Source organism: Lepidochelys kempii, chromosome 8 (assembly GCF_965140285.1).
Source record: "Lepidochelys kempii isolate rLepKem1 chromosome 8, rLepKem1.hap1, whole genome shotgun sequence".
NCBI lineage: Eukaryota > Metazoa > Chordata > Testudines > Cheloniidae > Lepidochelys > Lepidochelys kempii.
The window spans coordinates 50,443,157-50,469,123 of NC_136387.1; the positions used below are offsets into that span (position 1 = coordinate 50,443,157).

A 25,967-nucleotide genomic window follows, 5' to 3' on the forward strand; every position below is an offset into this window, starting at 1 on the left:
AATGTAACTTTTCTTGTCTGCATAGTAAACACTGGCATTTTTATCAGTTTGAATAATCAAAGTGGTGCTTTCCGTGCCTTCTTGGTTGCAAAGATTTGAACTGCTTCCTGAAGGTCCACAGTCTGGGCCAGGTCATGCTCTATTGAGATGTTGCAAGGCCGACCAGCCTGTCCTGTGTCATTGTGGAGCATAGATGTGTTTTTATTAACTTCAGCTTGGAGAAGCTGCGTTCTCCACTGGCAACTGTTACCGGAAGTGTTAGAAGTATGCGCAGAGTAACAAAAGCATTTGGAAAGAGGGTGGTCATCTTATTTGTGCACATATATTCCAGAACAGCCTTTGGAGTTGATCCTGCTGAAAAGTATCTTGAAAGGGCTTTCAGTTTATCACCTAAATCACTCGCATCAATATCGCGCATGTCATCATGTGTCAACACTGTCTTTAGTGCCCTGCGTTGCTGGTGTAGGTCTTCAGGTATAGTAAGGAGTTCTGGAATATCATACAACATCCCAAATATACTGCTGTGTTCCTTGAGCTGCATGAAACATTCTTCAACTGACTGTATTGCACAATCTAGCACCTGGTTAAAGAAATCAACTTTGAATTGTTGTTTGGGGTCTCTTATGGGATTATCCCATTCCTCGTAATCAGAATGTCTTCTTCTTCGGTGACTCTTGTATTCTTGAATGGGTGGAAAAATAGCTTCAGCTTGAAGTTCCTCTGCCAACTTCTATGCACTCTTCAGAATGTTTTGAAATCTCTCATCTGACCGGTAAGACTGTAGGTATGACTTTGCTTTGTCCAGTTGTTCCATTGCTCCACATATATCAAGGGCAACACCTTAGAGTCTCTTGCTTACAACATTTATTTCAAATAGTATGTCATGCCACAACACTAAGCCACGCAGAAATTTGATGTTATGTATGTTTCTGGTTATTCCATTTCCCTCTGCTACTGTTCTCCCACGAACTGTTCCTGTCATAGCATTATCCTCCATAATGGCAACTGTGGCATCATCAATCTTCCCAATTTGGTGTTTGATAGGCTTTATCACCTCCACCCGACTTTCCCATCGTGTGGCACTCAGTGGGTTCAGTGTCAGAGAGGATGTTCCCAGAAGTTGCTTCAAAATTTGCCATCAATGAGTTGATGCAGAGAAAAATACATAGATGCTTTGAATTACATTAAAAAATTCAGCAGCCTCACTAGAAGCTGAGGCTGTATCACTAACCACCAAGTTCAATGAATGAGAACTGCATGGTACAAAAAAAGCTTGAGGGTTTAACTCTCGGATCCTCTGTTGTTTCCTCTCATGTTGGCACCATTATTGCAGCCCTGACCTCTCATGTCAGCTATCGCAATTCCAGTATCTTCTAGCTTTTTAAGCAGGACATTTGTCATACCAGCTCCTGTAGTATCATCAATGTCAATAAATTCTAGAAAATGCTCTCTGACAGTCACCATTGCAGGGACATTTTCACTAGGTTCTGTTGTTGTTACAAAACGCACCATTAAAGTCATTTGTTCCGTATGGCTGATGTCAGGTGTGCAGTACAGAATAACAGAGTAATATCTTGCTGACTTCAGATCTGCCACAATCTTCTGGTTGACTTTTGTTGCGAGTAACTGTATGATCTCATTTTAAATTGTTTTCCAAGGTAGTGGTGTATGTACATTTCTTGGTTAGTGACTCTTAAATGCTCCTGGAGTACAGCATCAAACTCAGCCATCATCTCCACAATTTTAAGGAAGTTTCCATTGTTTGGCACATACAGCTGATCTGAAGTGCCACGCAGTGCTGGGTTTTGGGTAGCAAGCATTCTCACAATGGCAATGAGTCTTTTGAGAACATTTTGCCAGTAAAGAGACTCTGATGCAATCTTCTCTTGATGCTGATCATCTATGGTGGCCTTTAACCGTAGTCTCATCTCAAGCTCTTTCCACCCATGGAATGCTCTCTGGTGATTTGCTGTCTTCTCATGGCATGCCAGATTTCTAGCCAGATTTTTGCAGTCCTTTGTTCCTGTAGAACCCAATATGGCTGGAACATTAGACTGGAAGAGTTTGCAACAAAAACAGTATGCAGCATTCTGGGTTTTTGAGTACATAAGCCGTGGCCTCTCCACTTTGTCACCATTGGGGATTTCATGTCAGTAATGTGCTGGATGGAAACTTCTATTTTCATTGTCTATGGGGAACATGAAGTTTTTCCCTTGCTGTGGCCCATGCAGCACAAGGAAGTCCCTCAGGGTCCACAGTCCTGGATCATCTAGACTTAAGGAACAAAACTCAGCAGCAGCTGTTTCTTGCGCCTCCACCACACTCTTCTCTGATCTACACTTTTCTTCAGGAATGTGCATGGTTACATCCATCTGAGATGGAGATATGGATGTTGCAGTAGCTGCCAGGTCACCTGCACTCTGACTAACTGGAAGATCAGGCATCTCCTCACCACTCACATCCTCACTGGGGCCGGAAGGCTCACCGTGAACATTTGTATCTATGTATCTCAGGAGAGCTCCTTCCTGCTTAGATAGAAAAGTTTCCTTTGATTTCTTTCTTTTTCTGAATGCTGCCCAAGAGGGGCATTTTCGTCTTTCACTCCTGACTGCTGTTCTGTGCCAGCTAGAGTGGCTCTCAACACTCAGTTGAAGGGGACAAATAAGCAGGCTGATAGCAGGGCCTGAGTGAGGGAAGATATCAGCGTCTTAAGGGCCTAACTGGCTCCTACTATTTCAATTGACTGCCTGTTCTCCTCAAGTGGGTTCAAGGAAGCAGCAGGATACAGGAAGCTCCCTGAAAAGCTGGTGTTAATCAGTCCAGGCTCCTGGGGGTGCTAGAGAGGTACGTAAGAGGCTCTTCCTTCTCTCTGTCCCTGCAGCTCCTGCTGCTTTCTGTTATTCCCTCTCACCTTTTCTCCTGCCTGCCTGTTATGTCTCTTGTGACCTCCTTCCTGCAGCACAACACTCCACCATCTCTGTGCATCTAGAGCAGAGAGAATACATATGCACCAGCAGCAGACACAATTTTCTATACTCTGGGCCCTCGTGGCTCCCCACCACAGTCTGGCACCTGAGGCGGCCGCCTCTGTTTGCCTCATGGTAAGGCCAGCCCTGTCTAGAGACTCACCATAAGATTGAGGACATTGGCAGAGCAGTGTGGAAGAAGCTTGCGCTTTGATTCCCCATGCTGTCCTTGTTCTGTGAGGGGGACAATGCAGAGGGCCATTGGGTCTCAAGTGTTACTTATGGCTTTTGTCATATGCTCTGCACAGAGGTTAATTTCACACTGGGTGAAAAGAAGACTTATTCTCCAGGGATGTCAATTCAGCACCTTTCCAACTGCCTACTTCAGATTTAAAACAGTTTGAAAAGTCATTTAAAGTCAGCAACATCTTGTTAATAATTGAAAGTCGCAGCCAACGAACGCCTCTAAAAGCAATGCTATCTGGAGTTATTTTGCACTAGAAATATTTCCACTGGTCCAGCAGCTCCCCAAGCTGGCCAGCCATCTGCCTTGCGTAGGTTTAGATGGCCTTTAAGAGTATGTTGCTTGTCTCTTCGTTGTAGTGGTGAGTAACCGAAACACAAACACTGCCAGGAAAGCTGTTCTCTCTGCCTTTTTCTCTTCTGATCCTGATTAAAAGCATTTGTAAGGAGTTATTACAGTGCAGTGCCAGAGTCATCCATAAACTTGCTTTGATTTGCTTCAGACGCACAGCTTACTGTGTTTTTGTGCTGCTCTAACTGATCCTCTTGGGAAAAAAAGCAGCAACAGCTCATTAGCAGCAATTAACACTCAGCAAGCATAACCAGATCCCAGTGCGTCACTGTTTACATGACACGGAAAGCCACTGGTGTCTGGATGGTTAAAGAGGATGAGGATGGGGTTATAGAGCTTTTCACCTCCAGGTTGCCAGCTGGAATCCAGGCAAGGTAGAAGGGACCAGTAGTTGTGATCTGATTTGAGATGACTTGGTGGGTCTCAGTCCAGTTCCCAGAGGACAAATGTCCATATCTCATTAACCACCCCCGTACCTGGCAGCCTCAGCAGAGAGGCCAAAGGGATGGCTGGGCCATGACCTGCTCTCTCAGGCCTGGTCTACACTAGAAAACCCGCTGACAGTCGTATGTTCAGTCACTGCAAATGTAAAGCAAGGCAAATGCGGGTCAGGAAATCTGGACCGAGCCAACGTTTGCTTCTAGCACTTCTTAACTATGGTTTCCTGGTGCCGTGCATGACTGTCCTGATCTGTGCTTGCAGTTAAACTGTGTGCAGCTGAACTTGTTGTTGAGTCTTGTCAACAACACGCAATTCTGCTATCATAGAGCAGGGCTCGTGAGGTGCCTCCAGAAGGGGTCTGAGACCTGTTTATGGAGCAGAATGTGGAGATTTCCTGGCCGCTTCCCTTGTTCTGTGCATGTGTAGAGCCCTTCAGTCCTAGGGCTGGGGATTCAACACACTTCATCAGTAGAAAGTTCACTGAGGAAAAAGAACTGACCAGAGACACTTGCCCCAGATTCTGTTACTAGGCAGCAGTGCAGAGCTGGGTGGAGACTGAAAACCCTGCCCCCTGAATAGCCATTTGAAGGTTTCCATCATTTGCTTTGATGCTGCTGTGCTTGAAGCTCATTTGGGCTCCTTTCCTGCAGATGTGAAAGGGTGAGAGTTGTACTGGAACCAGTGTTTGCAGACCGCACATCTCATATTTGTTTGAGTGATCTTTGACTGGCACATGACTGTTCATGCAGGAAAGGAAGGGCGAGATTGTGACCCTCGCTGAGTGAGGTGTCCTGGGACGTGCTTGCAGTCACTATTGCTATCACAAGTAGCAGCACTGTGGGGAGAGCAGCTTCGCAGGGCTGTTGCTTTTCCTCTCTGCAGGTGGGCAGAGCTATAGCACCACCTTTTCCCACTGCAATGCACTGCCTATTTCATCAGGGATGGGGAAGTCATCTTCACCACGAACTGGGCTGGCATAGGAAGAAGGTAGGAACCAGGGATAGATTATAACTGAGTCACACTCACATTCCTTCTGGGTCATCATAACTATGCATTGTCCCTTGCTTAGGATTTATGGCACTGCTACAGTGTGACCTAAGGGTGGCCGAAACTGAGCTCCCTATTGCTTCTCCCACTCCTCTCTGCCTCCATCACTTTGAACACCACCACCACGCTTCCCATGGCTCAGGCTCCCAAATTCACCAACACTCAGGGGACAATGTAAGGCTCCTAGATAGAACTCAGAGAACTCTCTGCTGGCAGATGCACTGTAAGTGCTAAAGGGGAAATAAAACATTAGCTTATAAGCAGACACAAGAGAGAAGAAGAAGTTCATGCTCAGTAAGGGATGGGAAAGGCAGATTTAGGCCAGGTCTACACGACCAAGTTGTGTCAACCTAACTTAAGTCAACGTACAGCCACCACAGTTATTAAATTGTTTGATTGCGCACACTCGCTCCCTGTATTGGCGATGCGCGTCCTCACCAGGAACACTTGTCTCTATTGTATAGTCAGCATGGGGCATTGTGGGATGGCTCCTGAAAGGCACTAACAGTCAGTGTAAACAATTCCGTGTCTATACTGAAACTGCGTCGTCCTAATTATATCAACCGTGACTCTATGCTGCTTGGGGAGGTGGTGTTATTAAATCAGCATAGAAAGGCACTTACGTTGGCGGGAGCCAAATTTAAATGAAGACACTTCCATAGCTAGATCAACTCAAGGCAGCTTACGTCTACAGCTTACTACTAAACCTGTAATATAGACCAGGCCCTAGCGACTGAGCAAAAGGAATAGGGGATGTGCTGGAGGGTTTGATTAGAGCTGGTTTGGGAAAAAGAAGGAAAATATTTTTTTGAAACTAAAAATTTCTCTCTTTTCAAAATTTGAAATGTTAAAATGTTGTTTAGCACTGTGAAGTTGGATGAAAAACAGGGAGGAAATTTCATGAAAATTTGAAATTTTTCCTGATTTTTTCCCCCCTGGAATTTCAAAATTTTGCCAGAATTTGAAAAAATTCAACCAGCTGTCATTTTAATACCTCATGATATGCAAGTGAAAGTCAGCTAGGTGAAGTCCAGGTATGGAAAGTGCTAATTTATCATCTCTGCAATGAAAGCTATTGATGGACCTATTGATGCCAAGGAGATATAGTGTAATTAAACGAACATCTGAGGGCAAGTTGCCAGTTGCCTGATGGATTCCCATCTGGATTATATAAAGCTTCCACGGAGGCATTGTAATGTAGTTGAACAGTTTCCTAGAATCCTCATGAATTCCAGAATCAATGGAAGAAGCCCATAGCTTATTGACTTTGAAACCCAACAAAGATAAAATTGATTGTGCGTCTTCCTGTATATTTGCCTATTACCCAATGATGCCAGGATAATTGGCAAGATGCTTGCTAATAACCTAGGCTCATTGCTGCATGGTTAATTGAGACCAGACAGAGTGTAAGAAAGGAGGAGTGTGGTGGATCCATTTGGCCCAGTCAAAGTGTATGCCTGGTATATTGCAGAGAAGGCCTTTGATCGGATCGAATGGAATTATTTAAGAGGAACACGTGGATAAATAGAATCTTTTTATATAATCCATTCAGCCAGAGTCAGAGTTAATAGTAGCCACTCTGAACCTATTGACCTGTAAAGAGTAACCTCGCAAGGGTGCCCACTCTGACTGCAATGGTCATGGAACCTTTTGCAAAGAAAAAGTCAGGAAAAATGACATTATCTTGTCCATAAATGGAGGAGGCTTGGAGCACCAGGTGGTGTTTTATGGAGGTGAAGTTTTAGTGATGACTATGGACTCCTTCCAAACCTCATGTGACAGAACATACTATGGAATTATCAAAAGAACGCCCAGATAAGAAGACCCGTCCATTCCATAATACTAACTTCTTCTCACCCCTTCCGATAGCAGCCCTGGCAGAATTTGGGAAGAGGAGAGAATCCCTTGATAATAGATATTGGTTCTTGGAGTAAGAATATGCTCAGAATGGACTAGCTCATGTATGATTGGAGACCCAAAGAGCGTAATTTTCTAGCTTCCTTTTCAAGAGTAGAAAAAACATAAGATAAAAGAAACAGAAAGACCTGAGAAATACAGACATTTTGTTTCACTTTGAAGCATCTACACTATTTAGCTGCTGTATTAGAAATGGACAGAATTAATAGAAATGATGGCCAGGTCACTATCACCTCTTAAAAAAATAGTGCTGGAGTGTAATTTGAAATGTAACAATGATTTTCCCTTGTAGCTGCTCAAAACCCCAATCTAGCAAAACACTTAAACCCATGCTTAACTTTCAGCATGGGAGTTGTCCCATTGAAATCAGTGGGACTACTTGTGTTTAAACATGTGTTAAAGTGATGTGGTGGATCAGAGCCAAAATCTGTGAAACATTAAAAAAGATAAAAGTTTTTTAAAAGGTTCTGCACTGCACCCTCTGTCTACGACAGAGACCCATGAGTTTCATTCTGCAGGCCTTTGAAGACAAAACCTTATTCCCGTTTGCTCTAAGGCCTCTTTACTCTCCTAGAGTGATGTAAACGTGCCTTAGTATAAAGGAGAACAAGGCCCCGAATCTAAAAACACAGCACTGATCTCACATTCCTTGTTTTCCATTCAATGATCTAAGCCCTACCCGCACATACTGTATACGCCCTCCCATTCACACACGGTTTTGTGATATACGTATTTCACACATATATACACCAACATTTTCCTTATGCTGAATTATCACTAGATGGGAGGGAAGTCCCTTTTTTATATTCAAAAGTGACCATTTTCCCATTCTGCACTTCCAGTGAGCTTCTTCCACAGTATTTCTGTGCTCAAATGATTTCACACTCACCTTTCAGCCATTCGCTGACATATGCTCTTATGCTCTTGGCTGGTGAAACAATTTTCTGGGTGTTCTCATCCCACAGTGATGAAAACCTAGACAGAGAGACAAAGGAGATATATTTCTTAATCATTGGCAAAAGAGAATGAGGAAGGTACTGTATTCACATTTTACACCTATGCCACCTTTGAATAGCTAAGGGGAATTGCATAGTCCAGCAGCCGTTTTTAGTGGTTTGTTATTGCCTTATCTTTCCTGTGATTATGCTGTCGGTTTACTTAGATTTTCTAATTTTTACCACTATTTTTCATGATTCCTTATGTTTTATGGCAATTTATCCTGAGTTTCTTGTGCCAGTTTGTTTATTTTTTCCTTTCTGTCAAAAAGCAAATTCCATTCGTCCATCCCTCCCACTGCTGTACTGAATGTGACATCCATTTCCTTTTCCCTTGCAAGTCGTCTTATGCTGGGGGAGTATTTAGATTAATATCACATGGTGTATAGTCCTTATATGATGGATGAGGCTGCGAGATTGATGTTTCTTATGGCACTTTGTAGCTTTTGATCTCCCCAGGTTTACAGGAGTCCTGAAGGAGGATGTAAAAGAGGAAGGTCTGGGAAAGGGCAATGGAAGCTGATAGCTACACTGCCTTGGGCTGTGACCTTGTCAGAGTGCACATGCTAAGCATGGCAGGCCCACTTGGGTTCTGAGTGTGGGATCATCCAGGTGAAGGGCAAGGCAGGGTGTGCCTGTGATTCAGGAAGCGACAGGAAGCTCTGAGGCACTGATTCTGCAAATTCTTTTAGATTCCATTTACCGTGGAAGCAGTCCCAGTGAATTCAGTGGGACAGCCCATGTTGTTACTGTCATAAATATAAAGGGAAGGGTAAACACCTTTAAATCCCTCCTGGCCAGAGGAAAAACCCTTTCAACTGTAAAGGGTTAATAAACTAGGATAATTGTGCTGGCACCTAACCAAAATGACTAATGAGGAGACAAGATACTTTCAAAGCTGGCGAGGGGGGAGGAATCAAAGGGTTCTCTCTGTCTGTGTGTTGCTTTTGCTGGGACCAGAGCAGGAATGCAGATTAGAACTCCTATAAAGGGCTAATAAGCAATCTAGTTAGATATGCGTTAGAATCTGTTTTGTTTAAATGGCTGATAAAATAAGTTGTGCTGAATGGAATGTATATTCCTGTTTTTATGTCTTTTCGTAACTTAAGGTTTTGCCTAGAGGGATTCTCTATGTTTTGAATCTGATTAGCCTGTAAGGTATTTACCATCCTGATTTTACAGAGGTGATTCTTTTACTTTTTCTTCAATTAAAATTCTTCTTTTAAGAACCTGATTGCTTTTTCCTTGTTCTTAAGATCCAAGGGTTTGGGTCTGTGTTCACCTATGCAAATTGGTGAGGATTTTTATCAAGCCTTCCCCAGGAAAGGGGGTGTAGGGTTTGGGAGGATTTTGGGGGTAAAGACGTTTCCAAACGGGCTCTTTCCCTGTTATATATTTGTTAGACACTTGGTGGTGGCAGCAATAAAGTCCAAGGGCAAAAGGTAAAATAGTTTGTACCTTGGGGAAGTTTTAACCTAAGCTGGTAAAAATAAGTTTAGGGGGTTTTTCATGCAGGTCCCCACATCTGTACCCTAGAGTTCAGAGTGGGGAAGGAACCTTGACAGTTACCATATTCAGATGTGAGCATTGCAGGGTAAGGATCGAAGTCATTAGTGAGCATGCCCCTCCAGCATGGCATGAGGAGGGGCTGTGCTGCTGGTTGTTACTCTTTCAGACGGAAGAGGAAATTGATGCACAGACCAGTCTAGATCCTCTGGTGCATCTTGCAAGGATGGGGGTGTTAGCCTCATGTACTGGCCTAACATCACTGTGAGTAATACATAGCACTTTCCCCAAATACCTTGCAGAGTTTGGGTCGGATGCGGTGGGTCTAATATGCCACTGTGTTACTCCAGGTTCAGGCCCGTCTAACTGCACAAGTATCAGTAAATTGGACTGGACAAGTGCAGGTATAAAGTAAACCCAGTATTCATTTTCAGTCCCCAATTCAGCAAACATTTAAGTACTGCTGAATTAGGGCCTTAAACCCATACGGGCAACTCCTATTGAATTTAACAGAACATGACAGCCTTTGTGCAGAATCTTTAAACCAGGCTTTAGAATTCTACTGCTAGAATATCATCCTCAATTAAATTGTGTAGGATAATTTAAAAATTTGATAGCAAGTTTGGGAGGCAATTTCTATAGAACTCTACCGGTTTCATGCCTATTAAATTCCCTTGGACTTTTCCGTACATTCCAAACTGTTAGGCAGTGTGGCTGTGCGCTGTCACACAGCTGCCATGCCCCACCCCAGAGGTGGCTGAATTGCAGCAAGAAACAGATGAAATGATCCCTGTGTACAATGTGTAGAATACCTGGGTTTCTATGGGAAGAGAGGCTAGCAAAATGCTCTCTGTTATTATAGCAAACATGTTTGTAATGGAGAAAACCAAAAGAAAGAGGGGTGATTTTATAGGGATAACAATTGTGAAAGAACAATATGTGTTTGAGCAGTTAGGGAGGTTGTGGGGGATCAAATTTTGCCCTTGCTTTAATTCTTGTATAAGGCCCTGCACCATGGTGACCAGCTTTCTGGCTGCAGACAGTTGGATGATGCTGTCTTCATCCCATTGATGCTTCAGGGCAACCCTGGGGGCACAGCCTTTCCTCCCAGCCCCATAGAGTTTAAAGTACAGCATCAGACTGGACACCAACCTCTCATCCTGTTGGCTAGAGAGACCCCCCACCAAAAAACAAAAAAACAAAAATGAGCGACAGTAAGGAGACTGGGAGAGAATTGGTGGGATTCCTTCAGCTCCCAGTAGAAAGTCTCTCTGGAATGATTTATCCAGCGTTTGGGTTGGCAGGCTCCATTGAAGCCATTGGAATTGTTAAATGAATGTATTGTTTTTAGTTTTCTTTGGCTCAGCAAACCCCCTTAATTTAGGAAATAGGATTGTCCATTTTGCACGGGGAGAGCATACGGAGGGCCACCGAGCTCAAGCTGTCCGGAACGGTGCAATGCAAACAAAGCTGATTGAAGACTTGGGGGAGAAAATTCCAAAAGTTAGCAATTATCGCCTGCCAAGGGCAACACTGGGGATGATAGGCGGCCTTGGATTTTTTTTTGCCTGTGGTTAAAATGCAATCGTTACATTACAAAACTCCCCCAATAAATTGTTGTGTGTCCTTTTTATATCCAAGAATGAGGCATTATTAGAATGCTGGCTTGAGGGTGCCCTGCTCCCAGCTGGAACACCCAATCTCTCAGACCTAAAAATAAATCTGAGATTTGACTTTATTTTTTAAGATTGGGAAGAAAAGAATCCCCCCCACACACCCCGTTCTTTCTTTAACAGATATTGAGGCTGCAAAAATTGTCCTTGAATGAGAGAGCTTTAGGAGTAAATGCATCTAAATGGGAGGCAGTGTGGCCAGAGCACTGATCTGTGACTTGGGAATCCTGGGTTCTATTCCCAGCTCTACCATTGGCCTGCTGGGTGATCTTGGGCAAGTTGCTTCCTATCCCCGTGCCTCAGTGTAAGATGGGGATAATGATACTGGCCTCGTTTGTAAAGTGCTTTGAGAGCTGCTAAGGAAAAGGTATTATTAAATTTTAGGTTTCATCTTGTTGCCAAACATCCCACAGACTCTGTTGAAGGGGGTAGAAGCTGGTGATGCCGAGTCCCACTCAGGGGAAGGCCCCTTAGCTCCAGATCGCATCTTTATTATTATTCAATGGCAAAAAAGTCTACGTTAATGCAGAGTTAAGGTTGCTTGGTGATGTGTTGTCCCCTTGTAGAATGCTGAGCTGAACTCAAACTTTTGAAAACCAGGAAGTGCAGAGTTAAGTTTGTCCATGTACCCATAACTCTGCCCTCGTTCACCAATGCCCCATTATGTCCTATTAACACACATACCTTTACTCTGCTAACCCTTTAGTTCACCTCCTTTTACAACTCACGAGGATTCCATCTAACACTAATAAAGGGAAAATAAGGGTCAGTCAGGCCACCTTCCCTCTGTTCTCCTGACAATAGCCAATGGTAATTATTTGATACACTCCAGGCAGAGTAAGTGTGTTCGGTGTACCTACAGTAAGTGGTGGAGGCACTGCTTGGTAAAGGTGTGTTTGTGATGTGAGGATGTTTGTGAATTACTTGGAGGAGTGTGACAGAGCTGTGGTATTACGTTCTGCACCTCTGTGTGTGAGCAAAGGGAAAAGCTACATAGGTCTTCAATGCATCATTTCAGCATAGAATTGTGCACGCTGTATAATTAGCAGGACACAGGAGTTTTGTTAGAAAGGGTCCTGTCAGCAGTGAGCTGGGTTAGGAGAGCCGTCTATGCGTTTGTTATCCGCATGTATGCCCAGTGCAGTGAGTGTGGCCTGTGTCCAGTGTAGCTGTGCTGAACGGTCGAGGTAGTAGAGAGCGCTGCTTAGTAGAAGGGCGTTTGCGAGATCTGTGGATTACTCTGAGGGATGCGACAGAGCCGTGACTGTGATAGAGGCAGATGTATGTTTTTCACCCTCTAATGTGGGCGAGGAAAGGGGAGAGGTGCATGGGTACATGCAGGACGCAGTATGCATTGTTTCTCTGGAGAATTGGCTCAGTTAAGTCAATAGCAGGGCACGGGGCTTTTATTAGAATAGATACAGTCAGCAGTCAGGTTTCACGTGACAGGGTTATAATGCTGTAAGGATAGTGAAGTGAGGGGATAAGTGGAGGGGATCTCCAGTAGGTCAGTGGAAGGGAGCTGTAAAAGATGTGAAGTGGTTCTTAACTTGTACACACATTGTATTCTTCGTCCTGTCCCTAGAGCATGTGTCTTTCTGTCCCCTAACGGCCTGACATGGATCAGGGGGAGCGAGGGTGTGGGATGAATGTCCAGTGATCCCCATGGAGAGACTCCCAGGGACTTCAGTGGGTTTTGGATCAGAGATTCCAAGCTGCACGGACAGAGAGACTTTTTCTTTTCCCCTTGTCTGTTCAGTGGCCTGCCTGTCCGCGGTGCTGTCCAGGGAACAGGAATAACAAGGCAGGGCTGGTTGCCCCCTCCCACAGAAAGAAGATGGTTTGTTGTCTTCTGCACTAAGGGCAGAATTCTGCTCTTCAATCTGTGCTGTATGGCTGTGCTGATACTGCGGCTCTCTGCTGCCCAGTTTGCTCTCTGAGCGCAGTTATGCTGCTGGCATTAGTGAGAGTGGCATGCAAGGTCTAGTGTAGTGCATGCAGTGGAGAGGTGGGGAATCTAAAGCCAGGACTTTGTCCCAGTCTGTGTTTTTTTCCCAGGAGCTGAGAACCGCGCTTTAAAAGTTTGCTGTGAACTTCAGGATGTTTGGGTATAGAAACTTGCCAGAAGGGGTCTGATGGTCAGAGCTCTCACTGCCCCAACAACAGCAGGCAAAACTGGGCTGTGCCGCCTCTTCTCTGGGCCAGCTGAACAAAAGAGGAAATGAAAATCTCCTTCCTTAGAATTTTCCTTAGAATCTCCTTCCTTAGAAGTTTTTAAGGTCAGGCTTGACAAAGCCCTGGCTGGGATGATTTAATTGGGGATTGGTCCTGCTTTGAGCAGGGGGTTGGACTAGATGACCTCCTGAGGTCCCTTCCAACCCTGATATTCTATTATTCTATGATTCTATGAAAAGCTGGTATAAATCAGCACAACTTCAACAGAGCTAGGCTGATTTACACCAGATGAGGGTCTGGCCCTAAAATGGGAATCAGAGGGTCCTTTCACTAGAACATTTTGGAACTCCCATTTTAAACCATTTTGAAACAGTACAATGTATCCAAAACATGAAACCTACCTGGGATTCTTTATCTTGGTGTCCGTACTAGAATGAGTCGCCTCTGTCAAAGCCTGCATGCTTAACCTACATGGCTGCAAACGGCCTTGTGTGTTTCCCTCATCCTCCTCCCTCCCTGTATGTGTTCTGTATAAGCCAAACATTCAAAAAGTCAGCATCGACATATTATCCCCTCCCAGACAGGGCCTGATCCAAAGGCCGGGGAAGTCAGTGGGAGTCTTTCCATTGACTTCAGTAGGCTTTGGGTCAGAGCCATAGAGAGGAGTCCAGTGCGCCTATCCTCCCCTTCCATCACCAGCACGAGTGTCAAGCTGCACCTTTTCTACTGTCTCACATCACTGGCTCCTGGTATATACCAAACGAAATGTGCGTTTTCTAAGATTTCAGCAGCCAGCCCTCTGTAAAGTAGTTGAACATCTGATATTGCTGTTTCTCTTTCTTCCATTTCCTTTATTTCTTTCCATATCTTCTCCCTACTCTTTCCCCTCTGTCTTTTCCATTGTCAGTTTTACCTCTTACTAATAGATTTATTCCCCCCCTCCTCTCTGTAAAGGCCAAATGTTCAGCCAGGCCTCAGACTGTCGTCACGAATGTGGTGTAAATGCTTCGATTGCTAGGTGAATCGCTAGATGCGTTTGGGTGCGTTTTGGAGCTGCAGACGCCTGTGCGTGCACTTCAGATGGGGGGATTTTCAAAAGAACTCAGTGGCTACGTCTGCACTGCGGCTGGAAAGTATCATTTCCACCTTGGGGAGAAGTACCCGCGCTGGCTTTGATTGAGTTCGCGTGTTAAAACCAGGGGTGTAGCCAGGGAAGCATGGGCAGTGGCATGGGCTAGCCACCTGTGCACAATCCCATCTGAGAACCTAGGTAAGTACTTGGACGGCTATGCCTCTAGCTGCAGTATAGACATGCCCTTTGTTGGGCTAATTCTGCCCTCAGTGGGAAAGCTCCTGTGATTTCAGTGGGAACAGAGCTGGGCCCACACTGAGAGCTTTGGAAAAGCCCACCCTTCAAATCCTCACTCCAGTGTACGTACAAGTGTTAGAATTTGTACCCACAAGCTCCATTTGTCCAGTGGCAGATCTCATGCACAAGGGCTAGGATTGTTGCAAGTGCATGAAAAGGTTACTGCCCTAGGATCTTGTAGTCATATCTTCTGCATAAACCATGGCAAATATGGCGCAGGTTGTCCACAGGTAAAAATTTACAAGGTGTTAGGTGCTTCCATTTGCCTGGATTCTTGGCTAATCCCCCAAGTGTGTTTATTGTTTAGGGTCTGTCTACACTGCAGTTAGACACCCAGGGCTGGCCTGTGCCAGCTGGCTTGGGCTAAGGGGCTGTTTTATTGTGGTGTAGACATTCTGGCCCAGGCTGCAGTCCGAGCTCTGGGATCCTCCCATCTCACAGGACCCTAAAGCCCAGGGTCCAGCCCAAGCCTGGTTCAATGGGACTCAGGTTCAGTTCCCAGCTCTGCCACAGATTCCCTGCATGACCTTGGACAAATCACTTAAATCTCCCTGTGCCTCAGGTTCCTACCGTAAAATGGGAATATTAGTTCTTCCTTTGACTGTCTTGTTTTTTCGATTGTAAGCCTTTGGGGCAGGGACTGTTCATGCAATGTCGAGTACAAGGGGGCCCTGATCTAGGCTGCTGCTGTGATGCAAAGAACGGTGATAGGTAGTGGGGAGAGAGAGGGCAGGTGTGGTACAACCCTGAGGATTGCTTCAGGGTAAAGGAGAAGCACTGGAAATGGGAATGTATGGGGCCTGCAGATTGCATTGGGATAAGAGCTATGCACTGAGAACCCATAGCCCTGCCGATTGAGTCAGGATGAGTGCAGTTGCATTGGTAATGAAAGAAGTTGGGAGCACTGCAGAGCATGGAGGGGTTGCAGTGGTAATAAGGAATGAGCAGAGATGCTGCACCCTTGTGGGTTGTCTCAGGGGGGTTTCATTGTGAATGCAAGTCTAGGCGGTCCATGAATTGGTAACTGGAGTGTGGGGCTCCGGAAGCAATGGAGACTGCACTGTGGCTTGTGGATCGCCATGGGGTAGAGGGATGCACAGCAGGCACGTGTGTGTGGTGGCGGAGGAGTAGGGCACACATGCTGCAGTACTGTAGATTGCCTCTTGGTACTTAAGTTGCAGTGGTAATGGGGAAAGGGTTATGGTTGCCCCGAAGCCCACACAGGAAGTGATTTGCGGGTATGGGGCAGGGAGAGCATTGTTATAGCTGCAGTTGGAGAGAGAGAAGGGACGTGAGAGCCCTGTGGCTTGCACACAGGAGAGGCACTGAGAATGGGAGGATAGCAGAGCAGGAGAGAGGATTTGCATCCAATGCATCGCCTCGGCAGACAGCGAGAGAGCTCTGCAATCCAGCTGTCCCTTCCCATTAGGCCTCTGCAGCTTGCGCTCTCCGCTGAAGAGAAATAGCTTGCAACATGCAGGCTGTCTGCTGGCGTCAGCCGCTGTCTGCTGTGTCCCATCTGAGGAGAGGTCAGGTGGTTCCTATTGAGTCAGAGGCTTGATCTCTCTCATCTGTCTCCCTTCATGCCTCCTTTAATCAGCCTCACTGCAGCCTTGCTTTCCCTGTTGACAGCCTCTGGTTTCCATGCTGTGCCTGTGTGCTCGACCTGCTTCCCTTCCCACTGCTCCCTGCCCCGCCCTCCCTGAGTCCCATCTCTCACTCTGCTTTCTAGGAAATGTGAGTCTGGAGTTCAGGGCTCTGTCTCTGAGCCTCGTTCCTCATCCGGCACCCTGCCCCGGGGAGCCCGGAAATGGCCCTGCTCCCCTGCCCCCTGTGACATGGTGCTACCATGCGGCATTTGGGCTGGGAATCGATGGGATAGCCGATGGGAATTGGTTTTCTGTTTTGCAAGAGAATTTAGCTCTGGGGGAAGAATGTGCTGGATTCACAGCCCTGGAGGCTGGAGCCCTCTTTCCCCAGAGCTGGGATTGGGCAAGATTCCACCATGGAGGGACCACCTACAGGCAACGCTGGTGAGATTGGCAACAACTCTACTCGTCGGTGCGGGGATCTCTGTGGTGTAGATCCCTCTCTGCTGGGAACTTCACCAAAACCCCAGGTCACCCCGCAGCCAACAGAAAATGACGTTTGGCCACTTAATGCCCCAGGCCAGATTCAGTCCAGTGACACAGAGGAAAGTGATGAGGGGGAGACAGCTTGGAAGCTTGTCTAGCTTTGGGTTTATTGGAGGGTGTGGAGGAGTGTGGAAATGGATGCAAATGTCATAAAAGCAGTGTTATTCAGTGATCCAAGCCTCTGATCCACAGCTGATCCATAGAAGATTCAAAGCCAGCAAGCTAAGCAGCAGCATAATGATCAAAGCACTGGCAGGTGAAGGAGAAAACGAGGCAAAGGAAGGTGGTTAGCAGAACATCCAGTCTGATTTGAGACTGGATGACTCTCAGATATGATTTGCAAACCGTCCTGCTTTTCCATGGAGGGGTGGGGGGAATTCCCCCCTTATGGTAACGGCCAGAAACTTGGGGGCCAGCGACTGATTGATACGGATGGTTTGGCATCATGCGAGAGAAGCATCAAAGTCTGCAAAATATAACTTGAAAAGCGAAGCAAAGGTTTTATTTGAAGGTGATGTGTGTTTCTTGCCAGCGAGGGCCTTCCAAGCTGAACATCTGTCTGTGGTTTGTGCAGGATGTGTGTACACACAGGGCTGCTTATCATGTGCAAGGGTGCAGCTTGGAACAAACTACCCTAGAGTCATGATGCTAATCAGACTCAGCGGGCTCCTTCTCCTACTCCCTCAGACAGCTGTGTGCACTGCTGGAAGCTCCCAGCTGTAAATGCATCTGGATTTTCTGCTCTTGCTCTCTGATAGCCAGAGCGACTCCCTGGCCAGCAGCAAACAGAAATGCTTCATCTGCACTTGCTTATATTTCCATTTCTTAAAAGCGTGTCGGCTGGCTCCCGTCCTGTGCCCAGAGCAGTATTGCCTAATGATCTGCTCCCCAGCTCAGGCAGGTGGATACCCCTGTGTAAGTCTAAAAGGGATCTCTATAGTTTTCCAGAGTCAGATCCAAACCCTGCTCTTTCCGGGCATAATTCAGCCTCTAACTATTGAGGATCAGGAGGGAGCCTTCCCTGGGGGCAGATTATCTGATCGCCTCTAACTGCAGGGTTCTTTCTCTGGAGCAGCAGGTACTTTGCACGGTCAGAGACAGGACACAGGATGAGATGTGCCCCAGCTCTGATCCATTCTGGCACTTCCTATCTTCCTATCTCAAGGCTCCAGCCATTCCCTCCACATCCCTTGCCCAAAAGGAAAAGGTGGGCTTTGCAGCATGTCCACAAGGATCAGGGGCCAGCAGCCATGGGACCTTCAGGTAGAATGCCCTGCCAGCACCTCCATCCTGCTTATAGTCACTCAACCACCTGTACTGCTCAGGGCACCGGCTCAGTCTAGTTGATGGTGAAGTGGCCACTGATGGTAAATCACTCTGCCTTTACCCAGGGAAATGTGTCGATGGGTTTTTCTCTCTGTCAAAATCAGTGGAACTTGGTGCTTATGAAAGTGATTGGATGGGTAGCACTGGCAAGAGCCAGGGACAGAATAGGCAGGTGCTCTGCAAACTCCACCCACGCTGCTCTCACAGTGCACCTCAATCCACAACCGCAGCTCACCTACTGTTCCAGTCCTGGCTCCCACGCACTGCCACGGCACCTGATCTGCAACCCCACGGCCGTTCCAGTGCTGCATAGCGACATGGCTCTCCCTGTGCACTTCGGTCCTCACTCACAGCACCCCTTGCTATTGCAGTGCTGGGTCCCACATACAACTCTGCCAGTGCACTTCAGCCCATACCTGCCACGCCCACCTGCGGTTCCAGTTCAGAAGCCAGATTTCCCTCCAGCAGGGTACAAATAACTCCTGTTAAAGTAACCAGGAATTCCCCATGCTATGGGGAGCACCTGGGTTCCTGGGCCCCTCGCATATCTGCACTGCATCTCCGTTTTGTCCCTGCCTTCACACAGTGCTTCTTCTCGAATATGAAATGACGTCTTTCACTCCACACTGGCAACAACAGCTGCTTTCTAGGTCCCTCATCAACTGGCAGTGTCTGTCCCTAAGAGATGTGTCCTCAGGCCCATGTGGCTATGTGATGCTCTGATCCCTTGTGCACACACCCCCATTTAAGCTCTGGGGCTCTAGTCCAAACCCATTAAAGCTAGTGGGCGGTAGTTTCTGTTGACAGCAGTGGACATTGGTTCAGGAACTTTGTGCCTCTCTAGATCCTGAGAGAATGTCTGGCTGTCCTTCAAGCGTCCCTGATCCTCTCAGGCATGCTTTATCCTTCCCATGCGACCGGACTCTCCCAGCTTAGCGGCAGCGCTTTGGATGTGACGACATTGTGCTGTTGCCGTGACGCATCCACGGATGTGGATGGCACCTTGACAGGCGCTGCCCTGGAGACTGAGCTGTTAATCTGGAGTTTCCAAGCCAAGTTGGATGTGAGACCGTCTCACTCAACCAACAAAGGAGAACTTCAGTGAAACAAACCAACCCTGGTCACGACACTGTGATGCCTCAGCTGGTCCGGGGTGATGACCAAGGGATCTCAGGGATGCTCTGTACTGTGAGATCACCCTATCACTGTAAGGATGGGTGAGAGCCTTATGCCAGGGTCCAGTGCTGGGCAGGAGCTCAAGCACCTTAGACACTGCTCTCTTCTACCTTTGGACATAGCTTCAGAGAGACTAGGCTGCTCTTGGCTTCACTCACCCTTGGCACACTGCAAATGCTCTGCTGAAACGCCCACCTAATCACGAGCCCCACAGGCAGCCGAGCGCCAGCTGCTGGGAAGCCCTTCCTGGAGACACCACTTCCGTCAGCAGGGACCGGAGAACAGAGAGCCTCCCCGGTTGGCAGGGGTGGGAGAGAGGACTTTCCCTGCAGAATGGGAGCTTGGTGAGGGACATAAAAAGACAACCAGAGTTTCAGATGACTTCAGCAGCCTGGGCGCTTGGCTTGGAGCTGGCTGGCTCTCAAGTATTTCCCAGTGTCCGTGGAGGGTACTTGGGGAGCTTGCTCCCAGCCCCACCTCTCCACTGGCCTGCTGGCGGAGAAGAAGCTCCTATTTTTGAACGGCAGTGGAATTCCTGTGGAGTTACATTCTGCATCATTAGCAATACTCAGAGAATTCAGCATGATTTAAGTTATGGCACGGGATATGTGCTGGCCTCAAAGTGCCACCAGCTGCCTCTTGCTAATGGGCTGTTTTGTGCCCATGCCATCGACAGGGTTCTGAATCTTCCCATCATATAGTTTATTAGTTAAGCCTACTTATTCCCTCTTCCCTCCCAGAGAAGGGCTTGTGTAACACTGACAGACCCTGGTCGTTGGCAGGCAGGATTGAACCTGCAGCTTAGTGCATGACCCTCTACCGCATGAGCTAAGAGCCAACTGGCTGTTACCTAAGGCTGTAGAGCAGACTCATTTTGTCTCTCTCTTTAAGTGGTCTCGGTGCCACTAGATGGGACAGAACACGACACCCAGAAGGTATGTGGCTTATACTTGCATCCAGATGCACCCTCCAGCTCGTAGAACCTGCACTGACCAATGCAGCACTGCGCCCCTTCCCTTCTCCCAGCTGTGCGCAAACAACGCTCCCTCTCCTGCGGTGGAGAAGCCAAAGCAGATGAAAGCAGCAGCAGCCATGTCCCTACAGGCTGTGGTGTTAACTCCCCCGTAGAGCCACATGCCCCAGTGCATGGCACAGAGCAAGCAGAGTGACACCTCCCACTCCTGCAGGCTGTGAGGGCGTTTCAGCTGCAAAGGTGCAGAGCTGAATGCATGGCACAACACAATGAGAATGGTGCCCCTACCCCTGCAGGCTGCGGTGCCTAGTGCATGGCATAGCGTGGGGAGATGCGCACTGTAGTGTGGGAGGATGTTTCCTGTGCAAGACCACTACAGTCATATACGTTCTCTACCCCTGCTTACTAAATTCTCCTCCAGATTTCAGCAGGGCTGCACTGGGATAACCCAGGGGAGAGCTTGGCTGATGCTCACCAGTAGCCTGCGTACTTGGACGAAGAAACACTTGTTTTGCTTCATCTGGAAAACCCAATGGCTCTTCCTTTTTCTCCTTCAGCCTGTGTTTTATTCCTCATTGTTTTTGTACTCCTTACTCCTGGATGTCAGCTCAGACCAGCCTGGCTGACCTCCTGGTGTCAGCTCACACCAATTTGGAATCCTCCCATTTGGGGGAGCTGGGAAGTTATTTGGGGAATGGGGGAGGGTTGTAGCTTAACCAGTTTGTGGAGGCAGAGGGAGTGGGAGGCTGATCCCCCTTCCCTCAAGAGAAAATAACGGAACTGCCTAGGACGAGGGCTAGCATAACATTGGCAGCTGAGCCAACGACAGGCGGAGACGCCAGTTGCATGCTCATAGGGGGATTGAGGGAAATCAGAGAATTGTCCATTCCGGAGATGTTTGGTCTCTCTAGCGTCTTTGGGGAGATTGGCGGGAAGATCTGTGTGCTTACCCTGCCGCTGTGGGAGAAATCAGGAACCATTCTTCTCTCTAGCCCATCACTCACCCCCTAACACGGCCTTGAACTGCACAAGTCTCTCGAGGGAGGAAATTATAGTTCCTCACAATTAAGGGTAGAAAAAAAATGTTGCTGGTGTCAGGGGACCAGCAGGCGTCGGCCAGAAAAACATCATGTCTCCAGAAGAGAGGCGTCAGGAATATCCCTCTGAACACAGCTGACGTCAGCCCCCGGAAACTGGATGGCTCGGGAGGGCTTGGGGCTGTTTTTCCAAGATATCACAGGTCAAGAAGCAATGTTATTTTTAAAACCTGGGTCCCCCGAGCAGCCCATGTGCATGAGGGAGCTTTTCTACTCCCTCCATTCCTGTTATGTTTGTGCTTCTGTTCCTTCTGAGTCATGCCACAGAAATGTCCTCCAGGTTTATTTATGGGCTCAGAAAGGGATTTTCTCTCCCCTCCCCATGTGTTCTTTGTGTTTTTTGGTTGGTTGGTTGGGTGGGTGGGTTTTGTCTCCTTCCTCTGAAGCATCAGAAGTGGCCACTGCTAGAGATGGGACACTGGACGGGGTCAGCCAGTGCTCTGAGGTGGCACCGAGTGTTCTCTCTCTCAGGTGCTTGGCTGGCTGGTTCTTGCTCATGTGCCCAGGTTTAACTGATCACCATCTGTGAGGTCAGGAAGGAATTTCCCCCAGGTCAGATCGGCAGTGAGCTTGGTGGGGTATCACCTTCCTCTAGAGCCAGAGGTACAGGACATTTGTCGGGATCGAGAGGGTATATCCCACCTAATCAATTGCCTGACATTGCCGGGGCCTCAGGCATTGGTGCATCTTGGTCCCTTCTGTTCTCAGCCTGTGGCACGTACCAGTGTAGTCTCCAGAGGGTTTCAATACTTGATCTAGTTGGTGTGGTGGTGTTCAGTGTGTGAGTGCCGGGCGCTGTTGATGGCCTGCATTATGCAGGAGGTCAGGTGGGATGACCTGGGGGTCCCCTTTTCTGATTGCTCCTGCCCTAGTGGGGTTGAAGAGATAGTGTCATCATGGCGCGTGTTGGGGAAAGCCTGACAAGGCGATGCAGAGGGATCAGATTTTCCTAACTTTGCTGCATCTGGGTGGGGAGTGGCTGCTGTCTGCGATTTAGATGGCAGGGGAAGTGTTTTCTGCAATCGCTGCTTGTGATGAGAAGTGGAGTAAGAAATGGGGTCCTCTCAGCCCCATCCTGGACCACCACCAGTAGCTCCAGCCATGGTTTCCCAAAGTGACTAATGATTTGGGGGTGACTCTGTTTTGGGGGCACCTGAGACACCGTCCAGGGGCTTGATTCTCAGAGGAAACAGACTCAGCGCTTTGTGAAAACCAGGCACCTGGAGGTGGTCTCAGTTCGGGTACCCAAAAATGGAGGTGCCTGATATTGCTAGTCAATATTGAAAATTTTGGCCGTTTCAGAATCCAATTCAAAATGTCCTCTTTGGTTTTCCTGTGCCCCGTGGGCCTGCTTTCAGCCTGCTTCAGGGGCCTTGTTTCTCTCTTCCAATCCCTTTCTGCTCCTGCATTCTGCCAGCCACAGCGTCCTCTCTGTCTCTCCATCCTCCCCTGGGTGTGTGTGTGTGAGCTTTCACTGCAGTCCTTGGCATCCTGAGTAGTGTATTTGCATATCTCTAGGTCTCATTGAGTCTTCTCCTCATTCCAGATATCAGATGGGAAAGTGTCTTTTCACCCTGGCCCATGTCTAGTTTTTCGGTCTCTCTGCCGTCACTGAATGCTCTTGTGCATTATAGCATACAGCTTCTGTGAAAGCCGGTATATAAAGTACAGTTGCATTTTTTGTTTGCCTGCATGAATGGTCCTGGGGGGGCGGAAAGTTCCCTTGGTATCTAGCTCCCAGTAGGGAGAGGTGGCTGCATTCCCCTCACAGTATCTCCCTACCATGTAACTTACAAGCTGCCAGTTGCTATGGAAAGATCATGATAGCATGTGATAAGTGAGGCGTTTTTCACCACTAATGATTTTATCAGCATTGTGCCGTATATTTAGTCTCTAAAATGGTACATTCCCTTGGTGGTGTGTTTTTCCCCCATAAATCTGTTGCTCCAGGTCATCCAGGGCCTGATCCAAAGACTTTCTAGTCAATGGGACTCTTTCACCTGACTTCAGTGGGTTGTGGATCAGACACTGTGTCCTTTGAGTGGACACAGAAAATATGTCCCTCTTATTTGCTGGGACTGGCTATCACCATATTGTGGTGGCTAATGGGGTTCATGAATGCATTAGCAGTGAGAACTTTAATACATGATGATAATGAATCCCTTGGACTGATGGCTAGCTTCGCTCAGGCACCCGCCCAATAGCAGCTGGAAAAGGGAGTCGCTCAAGTGGCATTGGCAGGTGCCTCACGGAGTCTGCCAGGGTAGCCAAGCTCTGTATGCCAGGAGCTGCAGCTCAGGGTCAGATGGAGGGACAGAGAGGAGGCTGCTGCTAGCAGAATTCAGGAGCCGAAAGGGATTGGATTCTGAAATGGCCAAAACTTTCAAAAGAGACTTGTGATTTCAGGCACCTCCATTTTTGGGTGCCCAAACTCAGAGGCCCTTGAGGTGTCTTCCATGCCTGTATGTGCATATCTCTTGATCTGATTGATTCTTCTCCTCACTTCAGATATCAGATGGGAACGTATCGTTTCACCCCAGCCCACGCTTAGTTCTTTGGTCCCTCTGCCATCACTGAATGCTGCAAAGTGGAGGCAGGAGTCCAGTTGGAGCAGGGCAGGGCAGAGATCCAGGTACAGAGCTGGGAGGAGAGCAGAGAAGGGTCAGCACTGAAAGAAGGTGGTGAGGTATGAATGGAGGAACAGAGAGAGAGAGCAAGGATCTTCAGGTCTGTTTCAGGGAGAGCCTAGCCTCTTGAGAAACCTGGGGGTGTCTCACTGAAACCAATACAGTTATAAGCACCTTTCTCCCACCTTTCTCCCTCTGGGTGAACACCCTTTCTCTCCCTTGAGTTCCCCCTTCTCTCTTTCCTAGAGCAAGTCCCCTTCTCTTCCCCCCAGTGGGGGTGGTCTCTTCCTTTCCTCTCTCTCTCCCTGGAGTTACCCATTCATCTCTCCTCCCATTTCCTTGCCTCATTTTTCTCTCTTTCCCCCTTTTCTCTCTTCCTAGGGGTCCCCCGGATTCCTGATGCTCCAGGACAGGTACCTTCTCTAAGAGCAGAATTCAGTCTTAACTAGGGAGAGACTATAAATAGCAAGAATTATTTATATTTGCTTAGTTGTATCTCTGCCCAAGCCCTTTAACTAACATGATACGACTCAGCATTAAGGTAACGAATTAACAGTCTGGTTGGACATCTCCCTAAAACTGGCCAAACCGTTCCAGACTTTCCCAGCATGCACTGGGTCTCAAGGGATGGATTCTCTGGGGCTGCTTCTGCTCTGGTTGTTCCTACGCCTCTCCCAGGGCCCCGTTCTACACCAGTTCAACACAATCCTACTCCTTCCTGCTGCACTGAGATATCTGCTGACTGTCTCCCATTCCCTGTCCCTGCAGGGCGTACATGAGCGTGAAGGAGCTGAAGGAGGCACTGCAGCTGAACAGCACACACTTCCTCAATGTCTACTTTGCCAGCTCGGTGCGGGAGGAGCTGGCTGGTGCCGCCACCTGGCCATGGGATAAAGAGGCCCTCAGCCATCTGGGTAAGCCAGTCCCCTTATGTGACTCCCATGTGTCAGCTTCTCCCTCTGTGACTGGTGCACAGGGGACAGCTGCCTACTTCGACACTCATAGGGCATGGGGAGGCAGGTGGGGCCAGCGGTCTGATCCAAAGCCCGATGGAGTCAGTGGCAAGACTCTGATTAACTTGAGTGGGTTCTGGATCAGACCCTGTGGCCTTCAGCATATGCAGTAGAGGCCTGTGCGTTGGAGCTAGGAGTCCTGCATTCATCCCAACCAGGGGCTGTTATACTTGAGATGGCCAGCCCCTCGGGGTGGGGACGGAGCACAGGAAGAGTGCTTCCTTAGGATAGGCGCTCCTATCCAGGGGAGCTGTGATTGGGGTTTCATCTGGAAAGGAGCAAGGGAATCTTAACGTCAGGCCTGACTGTGGCCACACCAAGAGAGTCGGCGCAGACATGCCAGGGAGGATCAGAGTCAGAAGGTAAGTGATGTGGATCCATCCAAATTTACTGCCGTGAGCCCCAAGAGAAGCTTTGGAGAGAGGTTCAGAAAAGTTCCTTTTTCTCGTTTTGAGAGCAGAGGGGCTACAATTATGGCCAGTGTGGGGGAGAGGGCAGGCAGGGCTGCCCTATGGGCTGAGCAGCTTCCAAGGGGGCTGCTTGTTCTTTCCCCACCCTAGCATGACTTCTGTCTAGCCCTACAGAGATCCAGAACCCCCCTGCTGGGGCAGCACACAGAGAGAGGCAGCAGGGGCTGCAATAGTAGCAACGCTGGGTTGAACAGATTAGCTGTGTGTATAATTTGCAGGCTTCCTTTTTTGATTTCAAGAGAACTAAAGAAGAGATTTGAATGCTTCCAGAGCAGGCCATCAGCACCAGGCATTAGCACCGAGGGCTCCTCTACGCAAACATCAGTACAGATGCCAGATCTAGTCACTTTTTTAGAGCCTGATCCAACACCCAGCCAAGTCAATGGAAAGAATCCCACTGCCTTCAGTAGGCTTGGGAACAGGCCCCTAAATCAGCCCCAATAAAAAGTGGAGAGCAGGAGGTGCT

General features: G+C 47.9%; 1 protein-coding gene across 1 annotated transcript in view; it reads left to right on the forward strand.

The window, feature by feature from the left end:
* Positions 1-25,967, forward strand: part of PAPPA2 (pappalysin 2) — a 170,969-nt gene that overhangs the window by 24,548 nt on the left and 120,454 nt on the right. Inside the window, exon 3 of the mRNA XM_073358102.2 lies at positions 24,787-24,932. Coding sequence (XP_073214203.1) covers positions 24,787-24,932 — 146 coding nt within the window. The remainder of the gene's footprint in view (positions 1-24,786; positions 24,933-25,967) is intronic.